The following is an 11,550-nucleotide window of genomic DNA, read 5'->3' as shown; positions in this document are numbered from 1 at the left end:
GCACAGTGTCTGTTCTTTCAGTAAAACCCTCCAAATTTCTATTTGACAATAAGGGTGATATCTGGGGAAGAGGTAAACACAGAGACATACATAAGGGATACCTGTACAGGTATTTATTTGTTCTTATTTATTTCTTGTTTTCCTCATAATTTGAGGTTTTCCACAGTGTTACTGTGACCACTGTCTTCCTCAGAAGACATGGGAAAGCAGCTAGAAATTCTCCCTTTCTGGCCATTAGCCCTAAGAGATGACATCTTCATGATCCATGCAAGTGCCTCACATCTCACCTACAAGCTGCTATGGTAGGTAAGAGTGTCCGTGCCCAGATTACAGATGAAGTGTTCAAGATTACAAGCTCCAACAAGGAGCTTCATTTCGTGGAGCAGTATTGGCTGCAGCCTCAAGCTCATCTTGCCCAGCCATGACCTTTTGTAGCTGGAGTTGACATCCCACAGAATAGTTACACTGAAAAAGGTATCTGTGTTGGTAACACAGGAAAAATACTCTGCCTTGTCCATGCACCTCATGTAGCACCCATCAGCAGTGCTGATCATGGCACCTGTACTCTGCATTTCTGGCAGCTTACAGGAAAAGGCCAAAATTGGCAACAAAAATAAAGATCCATTAGACCAATGAGGCACAATACAGCAGGATATGAAAGGAGTTTCCTTTTTATTGCTGTATTATTAAATCAGAAAGCACCAGGCCACTTTAGCATATTTCTTACTTCTGCAGGTTTTCTTCTGCCTTCACCTATGCAAGAGAAGACTCATGGAGATATGATTATGATGATTGGTATCATCCCCTGCTGCATGCACCACTGTGCACAGCATGCTATCCTGTCTAGTCCCATGGGAAGGACACATCTGGTTTCCATCAGCTGCATTTCATTTATTGACTCTTTTTTTTTTCTTTAGTACACTGTTTATATTGGAAAGGTAGTCAAGAGACCTGTTTCTCTACTGAGCCAAACATATTTTCATTACTATTTCTTAATGCATTAAAGTGATCTGGGAATTGACTTTCTTTATGGTCTCTAGCAAGGCATTGAATCGCTTTTTGCTGTTTCTTATCTATCTATCTGTCTATCTATATATATATATATATATATATATATACACAAAAAGAAAATAATGCTACTCTTATAGCACCACAGTGAAAATTAAGGTGTGTGAAACTTGTAGGAAGGAAGGAAGGAGGAAGTGCTCAACTGAGAGATCTGTTTTCCCAGCCACTCCCATTGCAGGAAGATAAATACTAAGAGGAAGGGTACCAGACTTTTTATAATTGCTGAAGCATATTGTTTAGTTCCCCTATGGAACAAGTAACACATGCTGTAAAGGATATTTTATTTTTGCTTTGGCTGCCAAACATCATATGCAATGTTTAGGCTTCCAGATATTTTACAGCTAGCTTTCAAAATCCACAGTTTGCAAAAGTCAAGTAATAAAACTGGTGAGGCAGATGGGAAGGACAATATTTTGAACACCATTGTAATCATTCACGGCTTAGTAAAATAAAATGAACTTCTTTCAGCCCACACATGGCCTCGGGGTAYTGACAAATCTCACACAAAATTGTCCAAGTCTGCAGCAGGGAATGGGTGGATGTGGACCAAGTCTTTATCAAGTATCAGCCCTCATCCTCTGCAGGACTTCTGCTGTTCTGAAAGGTGGATTGTCAGATGAGGTAATTTTCTGCATGTCAGAGTCCTCGATGGCTACGAATCTTTCCTTATCATGCTCTCAATGTTGTGGAACTGTAATCTTCTTGCTATRTCTAAGGGAGTCTCCCCATCCTGAAAGAAACACACAAAATACAATGCAATATGATAAATATGGGTCAAGGACAAAGAGATTTCCTGACTTTGCCACCTGTGTAAGGTCTGCTGTCACTTCTGCCCTAAAACAAATGTTTCAGAATATGCTGGGTCTAATGCTACTCTGGCTGAAGACGGACAGAGCCCTCCTCTCCAGGAGGGACAGCCTTTCCATTGTTSCCTAGGAATAACATCCAAATGTGCAGAGCTCAGCTAAGATTTGATTTCAGGAGCAACAGAGGTAATATACTGCTCACTTCAACTCAGTGATGCAGGTGAGTCCCAGGTCAACATTGATTTGGGAAACACTTGAACTGCTGTGGTGACAGAAGCAGCTTGACTTAGCCTTTCAGAAGAAGCATGTTCCACAGCACAAAAAGCACCTAGGAAGACTTTTATTCCTCCCCTACACCTTAGGAACCAGTGTAGGGTAGGTCTGAGCTAAGAAGAGGCACYATATAGACAGCTAAGGGATGTGCCAAGGCAGGGGACATGCAGGCAGTGCTCGCTGGTAGAAATCCAGCAGTGAAGGATCCACACTTTAAAGCTGCTCTTGTCAACCAAGGCAATGGAGCAAACAGGAYACAAATTGGCTGCCAGGAAGATGTGCACCCTTTTCTTTAAGCTGCTGTGCACCAAACAAAAGGCCTGCCATGCACTTACTGCTTCACCAACATGATAAGCAAATACAGTTAACCAAATTCACCTTCTTACCTGATTCTTTATAGAAGTGTCTGCATGAGCTTCAAGCAGGAGAGGAATGACTTCCTGGTTTTTCATTTCACAAGCATAGTGAAGGGCTGTGCTACCAGACTGAAGGGAAACAGAAGCAGATGAATTTTATTTCCATGGCTTCTTTAGCAGACCTTATTCAAGTAGGAGCACCTRTAGCCTTATCAGTTTCCCCCTAACAGCTGGATGCAAAACACAGATACCATTTCCTGTCACAATGCACTTCACAGTACAACAAATACATTATTATGAGAACAACAGGAACAAAAAAATAAAATAATACCTTCCCTGGGATGAAATTGCTAAAACAAATTTGATACCTTCAGCAGGAAGCCAATAATTTCAGAGGATTACATGATCTCAGAAACTACATCTTAAACAATGCTGTTTACTTGTAATTCAGTGTTTTACAGTTTGGTTGCTGACAAAATTGGGGTTTCTCCTTTTCTGCCTTAGAGTAGAGGAGCTCTTTACCAAACCCAGGTAGGCTACTGGATACAAAACTCTGTATATGGCAGATCAGAAGACCAAGAGAAGACACAGGGCCCTGCAGCCCACAAATCTGTTCCAGTTCAAAAACTTATAAATGGTGATAAACTCAGATGCTTATATCTCAGCCTGAATTCTCTTATGAGKGCATTGGTCAGAAAAAGAGAATTAGATACCGGTGGGCAATCATTTCTGTATACGTCATAAAAATATTGCCTAAGTGTCAAATGGAAATGCTGAATCCTCCTGGTCAGTTCAGCCCATGATGCTCCCACCTCAACTATGTTTCTAGAAGGTTCTGCAGCCTGCTTTTACTATTGTTACCTGCATGTGAGCCACATTTGCGTTTTTGTGTAAACTTACARAGTCTGTAGCATTCACATTGACTCCAGCTCTAAGCAACATCTTGACCAGGTGTTCATTCTGTTTTGTCTTTGAGACCTGTTTGGTGCAAGAGGAAGAGCAACACAATAAAACAGTTCATCTACATATAATTTTAAGCAATAAATTGTGCTAAATACAGTGGGATTTTTTTCCAAAAAGAGGAATAGTCTCTGGAAATGTCAGACTGAGACAATAATACAAATGTCAGACTGAGACAATAAGACAATTATGTTCCTTCACCAGCTACAATCACAACAAAATCCCTGCTTCTTCTGCTGCACTCACTCAGTCCTCGCTTTAAGAAAGCAGTCCCTATTCTGTACATGCTCCTGGCCTGAGATACTGCTGTGAAAAATGTGATAAAGGGAAAGGTACAGGGTCATTCCTGCTTCTGTCCAGACTCACCATGAGAAGATATCCAATAAGCATAACTGGCATGAGGATTATGATGAGYACATAGTCAAGGAAGGAAAATCGTTTTCTCACAGCATAATGGAGGCAAGTGCGGTCCTTCTAAAGRCAAAATAACTCTGATTAGTACCAGATTCAGTGATATGACTTTAATATTCACAATAGAAGACCACTTTAAATTCCACAAGCTTTCTTTTAGACTGTCTGCTAGAAATACTCCTGTGATTTTCAAGCAGAACCAGACACCTGCATTTTGCTTCCTTCGAGGAGAAGCACATTTATCACATAGAGGGTCATGGAAATCGGACTACACGAGCAAGGAGGATATGGGATCCAAAGGATTCCATGTGTATGTTGGCAAACTTGGACCTGCAGAGATTCAAAGGAGAGAGTGGATATCTCACGTGGCCACTGCTGCTGCCACACTGCAAGTTAAATCAGCAGGAGGAATGGCCACAGCCCCCCTTCTTACAGAGGAGCTGGTCACTGAAGCAAGGGTATGTGAGACCTTAGGGCATTTCCTTTGGGACTCTGGAGAAACACAGGAAAGCAGCAACAGCCACCACAGACTCCCGTTGAGAACAGTTAAAAAAAAAAAAAAATCTGTGAATACTGAATATACCAATACAACTAAAAGGCAGGGCTGTAAAGTTTTGTGCTACAGTGTTGAACTTGCTACTGGTTGTCAAAACTGAGTTGGACAGAGTAAGTTACACAGGGCCCAAAAATAAGCAGAGAAGCCTTTTTATGCCACCTGTTTCTCCCCACATGCCTCAGCAAGAAACAAATGAGGGTTGTTTGTGCTTGCCAGTGTCCCCACTGGCACTCTAAGAATCTGAAAGAACAATCACTGCAAAGGAAGAGTCAGCGGCCACTTACCTTATTTCTGAGGTTGACATCAGCATGTCTTCTAAGCAGATAATTAACTATCCTGTTGTTTCCTTGCTTACATGCACAGATTAAAGGGGTGTCTCCTCTGAAGCTGTCCTGGACGTTCAGATCGTTGCTGTTGCGCTCCAAAAGGAGATGAACTTTATTGAAATCGTTGTTGTAAGCTGCCTGACAGATGGGCTGAARTGAGAAGATAATATTCATCAGCACGGGTTTCCCTAAGACATCCGCACTTCCCGTTCTGCTTTACTACTCGCCGGTCCTGAACGGCCGGGCAGAGGCTGTAGTTCTCKGTGCCTTCCAGAAGATGGTGGTGGAGACACTCCTACAGCTGCTACCCAGCCCTCAGCCCTCAGCCCCAGAAGTCACAGCCTTTGCACAGTGCAGTGTGAGTTTTCTGTTCATTTCGGAATCKATTTCTATAATAAATAAAACCCGTTTCCATTAGGAAAAAAAAAAAAAAACACGCAAAGCTGGCTTCCGCTTTCACCGGAGCTGGTGACCGTATCAAGCAGCAAGCCCAGTCTCCAAGTTTTCAGAAGGCTTTCCCTTTGGCTGAGCTGTCATCCAACTATCATACACAGAGAGAAATAAACCCGTGGCATAGAACTCGGAATACCTGGGCTTCACATGCAAGCTGCAAGCCATATCCAGAGGAACAAAGTTCACGTCTCGAGGTTGTGCCCAGCTGTGGAGAGGAGCAGGGCTACGAGAGCAGAAGTTTGATGGAGGACAGGCAGGAGAACCCCTGCAGCTTCCCTTGTGAGGGACGCACTGGCAGCTGGAGCACAGGCATGGTGTCCATGGCATCTCCTTTGGGGATGTGTGAGGAGAAAAGGCCAGCGATCCCACAACAAAAAATTCTGAAGGATCAGTGGGAACTGAGTTCTCAGATGCTCTTGCAGTCCAAAACACAGAGTGGCTGCTCTTGCCCACACATCATTTATAAATCCCAGCGTCCTGACAGCCCCAGGAACCCAGAGCAGACCTGGTCCAGCTCCGTAACACAGCTGGGCAGACCCGGCACAGGCTCAACCAACCCTGCAGCCAACACAGACAGGGCTCAGGGCAGAAGGGAGGGGARCAGATCCAGAATTCCAGCTCAGGCACAGGAAGAGAGTGTCTCTGTGATATGTCTGGCAGCAAAGCCCTTCCCCTCTGCTCCCACCCACACTGCTGCAGCCCCACCCAACATTCAGACACGGTGGATCAACCTGGCAGTGACTGCACAAAACGTACGATGGAAGGGAGGGGAAAAAAGAGAATCACAGCACCAAACACTCCTTCCACCCTCACCAGAGGTGCCTTTTCCCAGCCACAGAATCAGAGCTAACCATGAACTAGAGCACAGCCTGCCCAGCTGAAAAACAGCAGTGGGCAGATACTGAAGACTGGAAAGTAGTTTGAAAATTAGATATGCCAGTGAGTGTTTAAAATCTCTCTTTCTTCAAAACTTCTTGTTCTGCAAGTCTTTCAGAGCRGGATTTAATTGTTCAGTATCTAAGGTTTCAGGAAAAGTGAGAAGTACTCATAGGACATGCAAGGCTTTTTCATGGCTGAGATGACTCAGTACAAGATCACCGAATAAGGGGTGCAAGAAAAGAAATAAAATTTTCACTGTCAGGAAGGGCAATTATAGAATTGATTTTTTACTTTTTTTGATCAATTGTGGAATGTGATTGATGTCAGGTCCCAGTAGTTGACTCATACCCAGATGAACTGCCACATCTGACGTTGTCTGCTTGTTTCCAGAGTTTCCTGCATCTTTCTCTGCTTAGCTTTGCTGAGCTAGAGATTATCCTCGAGCTATTTAACAAATTCTACCACACATGAAGTAAAGGTTAAAGGCACAGTATGAAGGACTGTGCTTTCACAAGGCTTTCAACCAATAGAGAAGAGGTGAAGGTAAAGCCTGTCTTGCAACTTAGAGAGCAATTTCAGGTTACAATTGCTTCCTCCTTTAAAACCACAGGGGATTGCCTAAATTACTTTTTGCAGTTGTTTAGACAAAAAGAAGACACTTTGTATGTCAAAATGTTCTGAACCAATCCATAGCCTCTTCCTGCACACGAAATTTATTTCAGAAGCATGCTCTGAATTGAACAGGAAAGACTAAATTATGTTTAAGATGCTGAGGAATACTCTAATATTCAATACACACTTCTCAGAAAAGGCARCCTACAATCTTTTATGTTTAGTTCTCTAGTTTTCTATCTTGTGTAAATAAACCATAATTTACCCAGAAAACTGTATCTATTTTTTTAAAGAAAGAAAATGAATGTATATGAAAATATTAACTAATAAGCATGAAAAATACAGACAGAATTTGAACATACTTTAAACACCTGTGTAATTGAGCCAGATGACACTGGTTTCCAGTGCAACACTATCTCAGAGCAGTAGATCTGGAGAGATGCAAGAAATCCTTTCAGAATAAGCTACACTCTATTCAGCCCATCACCTATGAATGCACAGATTCAAGCTCCTTGTAATACTGAAAGAGGAGAAGATACTTGATTTCATTGAATAGCTTTTATAAAATAAAAGGGTAGCTTTCAGCACAGAAGTGTAAMCTTTTAAAGCAACAGCTATGTAATGCTACCTCCAGAAAAAGAAATACCAGTGCAACCTGCTCTTTTCAGACACAAAGGACCAAAATCCTCATTTGTTCCCACATGTACAAATGGGAAATTTCTAAAAGAATATATTTTAGTAGAATTTATGCTAAAGTACAGGAAATTTTTTAATGAACCATAGTCTAGGACAAATCCATAAAGATAAGGCAAAAAAAAATTACCTTCCTAAAACAATCTGGTTTTCTTAAGCATTAGCTTTATTATCTGTTTTCAGTGTAAACCAAGGAGTTGTCAGCTCTTTACAAAGTTGTTTGTTGCTCGCACCATGTTCAGAATCATTCTGATCTCAACATGGAACAACAAAAAATGCTGAATGTGTACTTTATGAAGCCACAACAATTACACCGCTTATTGCATTTTCTTTGCTCCTATAAATAATGCTACTGACAACTTGTAATAGACAAAGAGAAACTTTTCAAAGGGGAAAAATACTTCCAGAGCTGTATAAGCCTGTGTCTGGGAAGATGTGAAGGGAGCAAACCAAGGCCAGTGAATATCCCCACCTTCAAGAGCTCAGTAACTGTGGAAAATGGTCACGTACCTCGGAGTAGAGTATCCCCATGCTTATTCTTCKCTCTTGAATTCCTTCTTCATCAACAGCCCAACAAGTCAACCTCACTTGAAATGTGCTTGAGCTTGTTTGAATCTGGTTAATATTTAACTTTAAAGTATCACTTTTTCTCAAGCTACCTTCCGTTTTCAGCTCTTTCTATTTAGGAGGACAAAACAATTGCCTTCAGAAGCCCCACCCAGGGAGGTAAACGTGAGAGCAGCAGCTTATGGCAGACTGACRGAACAAGTTACAACACAGAAGCATTTTCCTTTGTCATTTTTGCAACTACATCCTCCAGTTACCTAAAAAGGAAAGTAGCAAAACAGGTCGAGGAAGAAAGTTTCACAAGTAAAGAAATTGGGGAGAGAAAGGAACGAAGGGCCTGAAATCTAAAACTTAGAAATAACAATGAATTGTAGCTAGTTTGCCACCCAARCTACTTCTGACTAAAATACACTCCACACCCTCTGCAAGAACATCCTAAATGCCTTTCAGGAAAAGGGAAGCAATGAGATCCTATGCCTTTAATGAGACCTCCCAGTATAATCAGCCTCTTACTCTCTAATTAAACAGGCCAGCTGCTTTCATCACTTCTGATCAGTCTTCCTAGCCCAGCCCAAACAACGAACATGACTCATTATTAAYCCGATAATTTTATACGCTAATTGGGAAGAGAATTATTGTTGATGACTCTGAGGATGAGATGCTGATAGCATTTCTGTACTACACTCAGTCTTTCTGATTAAGGAATGTGTATTTTGAGTGTCTTCATTCATCTTAAAGTATCTTTTCCCTTTGTACTTCAAATCACTTTTCCTGTATTTCAAACAAATTTTTAAAAAAAGTTTTAAAACCTACGCCTGTARCTAGGTATCTTAAATCTAAGCCCTCTGCCTTACATTTGAGAATTTCTATTTCCAAATACTTTCCATATTTATTCTCCAGCGAGGTGAAGGACCAAGTAAATTCCTTATCCTATCTCTAATTAAAATAGGAAGCACTGTTAACTGTGGTGTTTGCCTGCTGGCACCAGTCCTAGCTCTTGCAATGGCTGTTTATCTGCAGAAAATTAGTTTGGCATGTAACAGAAAGAGATTTGACACTACCTGTGACAACCTCACAACAGACTGATCTTTCAGCACGTGGTGAAYGTGCTGTTGGACACGGAAGAGTGAGCAATGCCTCAAAGGTGAAAAGGCATTTCTTCACATCCAGATTATAAGATATTCACACCCTCCTCCTGCATCTACTGACCAGCTTGTTGGAATTTATAAACTACAGCTTGTTGAAAGAAATAYCGAATCACTAAGATGCTACATAAAACAAATTATTAATTAATCCTTTCCTAACATAAATAAATAAAAGTATAGYAATCTGAAAAAGTATTTTAAAAAATAACAAAACAAAATGCTCATTCTCTACAAAGCAGAGAAATAGCCTCAGGCATCTCTTTTCCCAAAASAGTGTAAATTCCCATTTAACCCAGCATCACATCTCATGTCCTCTTGAAAAGCACTGAAGTGACYATTTTGTTCAGAGTTTYAGCTGATGAACAGTTCAGCAGCCCAGTCATGATGGGGCATGAGACTCACGCAAATGTATATAGTCACACGTTCACTTCAGCTTCAGAAAAAATATTGTATATCCCATATGGCACCACAAGGTGAAATAGGTAAAATGTTGCAGCTCATTCCAGGCTGACAATTCTATGAAACAAAAAAATGTAAGCTAATGTTAGCTGGGAATAGTGCAGAGAAAGGTCTTTGATATCTCTCACTAAGCAGGGATATCAGACSTGCCAATATGTGATGCCTTTCACTGAGAAATCACCTTTTTGGCTTTTCCACAGACTGTACCCTACTTCATAAAGTTTCTGTGGTGACTTTTTGGCTTTGTTTCCTAACAAGTACTTACTTCATTTGTTTCTCCAGGCAAGAYAGCAAATCATTAGYACCCATGTTTCAAAGAATTTGCTGYGTCAAGAAACAGGGCCAGTTTCAGTGAGGATCAAGCCCCCCAGGCTGATTGCAATTAATTCACTGGTTAGGCAGCGGTCTCTAACATATTGTATTGTCACAGAACTCATGGAGATGGCTTGGAAATAAGAAGTAGTTTTGGCATCCTCTCTTGACCCAAAGTTTACGCATTTTCAAACTTAATTTAATTCCYGAGAATCCCTACAGAAGCAGGCTAATTCAGAGCAAATTTCTTCACATGTTGTGGTGTCCACTGAACAACATGTGTAGGAATGTGTGTGTGATGCTAAATACACACCTACCATAACACTTTTATTCTTATTCTAAGATTGCCTAGCAAAGCAGGATTGTCCCCAAGCAATCAATGATTCAGAAAACAAGTAATAGGTGTGGAAGCAGTGACCACAACAGCTTCTGTAATACCCACAGCAGCAGAGATCRCATAATAGCTAAAAAGTGTTGAGAAAAGCTGGATTCTTCCTCCTCTTTATCCCAAAATAAAGAAGCTACAGCACTCACTGAGAGAGGTGGCAGCAGCAGCTACTGTTACAGAAGGCACTACTGCTAGCAGTGCAGATAGAGATCTGTCACAGCCTCAGGGAACAAGAATAACCGAGTCCCTGCTAAGTATTCTAATGACAGGTTGGATGCCTCTTTACCTCAACACATCCAGRGTGCAATTTGGTCTTTCAGAATGTCATGCAACAGCACTGTTTATCATAGGAAAACTCTACTCCTTAAATACTGCCCAAGCAGCACTAAGCATGCTCTCCTACACATGCAGACCTCACACAGAAGTCCACTGCTGCTCCTTTCATCAGCACAGGTTTCTGGCAGTGAATCAGGCAGGAGACAGACCAGAAGTGCAGCAGAAGGTGACAGCAGTCACAGGGAGCCAAAGCAGGGGTCAGTTGTTTGTACATCCGTGTCCRTGGTCTCTTTCTCTGCTGCCTGTCCCCATAAAGATGTGCTGTCCTGGTTCTGTACAGCTGGTTCCAGAGCAGCCAGCCTGCCATCCTTTCTGATTGCTGTGCATCACCCTGCATGTTTGCCACGGTGGAAAGAGCCTTTGACCCATACAAATGGGAAAAGGAGTGACTGATGGTTTCATTTTGCTCTCCTTGCTGTTTTGTTCCCCTAGGGGTGTCAACCTGGATGCATGAAAATGTCAGCATTGAAAGCAAGTACATAAATTGTATAAATCTTGCTCTTATACTCCCAAATGCATTTAGGTTTTCCCTGTAAGTTAACCCAGAGATTCTGAGTCTGCTAGCCAGGTGTCTTTCTGTCCTATTTACAGTGTATGTACAGAAAACAACCATTATGACTCCTTCAAGAGTACAGTGATCAATTTCAGGAAGGTTTATTTCCATTAATATCAAAATCCTCTAGAAATGGCATTTTGACTGTATCTTTCACGCACCTTCCTCTACCTCTTTTTTTTATTATTTTAAAATATTTCAGTTATTTCCAGTTTRCCATGGTAAATGCCACTCTTTGGCATTGTTTCATTGCATAAAAAGACTAGATTATTGTTCAAGGCTCCTACAGCCAAGACTTRGCAATTGAAATTAATGAGACAGTGTGTGCCAAGCCTTGGAGTTAATTGGTGCATTATGCCTCATTTACAAAGCTTTCATATTCACTACAGTGTATGAG

At 41.4% G+C, this 11,550-nt stretch overlaps 1 protein-coding gene across 2 annotated transcripts; it reads right to left on the bottom strand.

The window, feature by feature from the left end:
* Nucleotide 1: 1 nt before the first annotated feature.
* Nucleotides 2–8,406, bottom strand: ANKRD22 (ankyrin repeat domain 22). Of its 2 annotated transcripts, XM_057370973.1 has the most exons (6): nt 7,904–8,406; nt 4,715–4,906; nt 3,830–3,937; nt 3,404–3,481; nt 2,534–2,632; nt 5–1,798 (listed from the first exon to the last, which is right to left on the bottom strand). In XM_057370973.1, the coding sequence occupies exons 1-6, from the start codon at nt 7,922–7,924 to the stop codon at nt 1,721–1,723; spliced, it is 576 nt and encodes a 191-aa protein (XP_057226956.1). In that variant the 5' UTR covers nt 7,925–8,406; the 3' UTR covers nt 5–1,720. The 2 variants fall into 2 exon arrangements, with proteins under 2 accessions (XP_057226955.1, XP_057226956.1); XM_057370972.1 differs by lacking the exon at nt 7,904–8,406 and having other exon boundaries at nt 2–1,798; nt 4,715–5,159.
* Nucleotides 8,407–11,550: the final 3,144 nt, after the last annotated feature.

Source organism: Malurus melanocephalus, unplaced genomic scaffold (genome assembly GCF_030028575.1).
Source record: "Malurus melanocephalus ecotype Western Australia unplaced genomic scaffold, MMel_1.1 scaffold_137, whole genome shotgun sequence".
NCBI classification, from domain to species: Eukaryota; Metazoa; Chordata; class Aves; order Passeriformes; family Maluridae; genus Malurus; species Malurus melanocephalus.
Note: the sequence above shows the minus strand (reverse complement) of the source record. Positions and strands in the feature narration are given on the sequence as shown.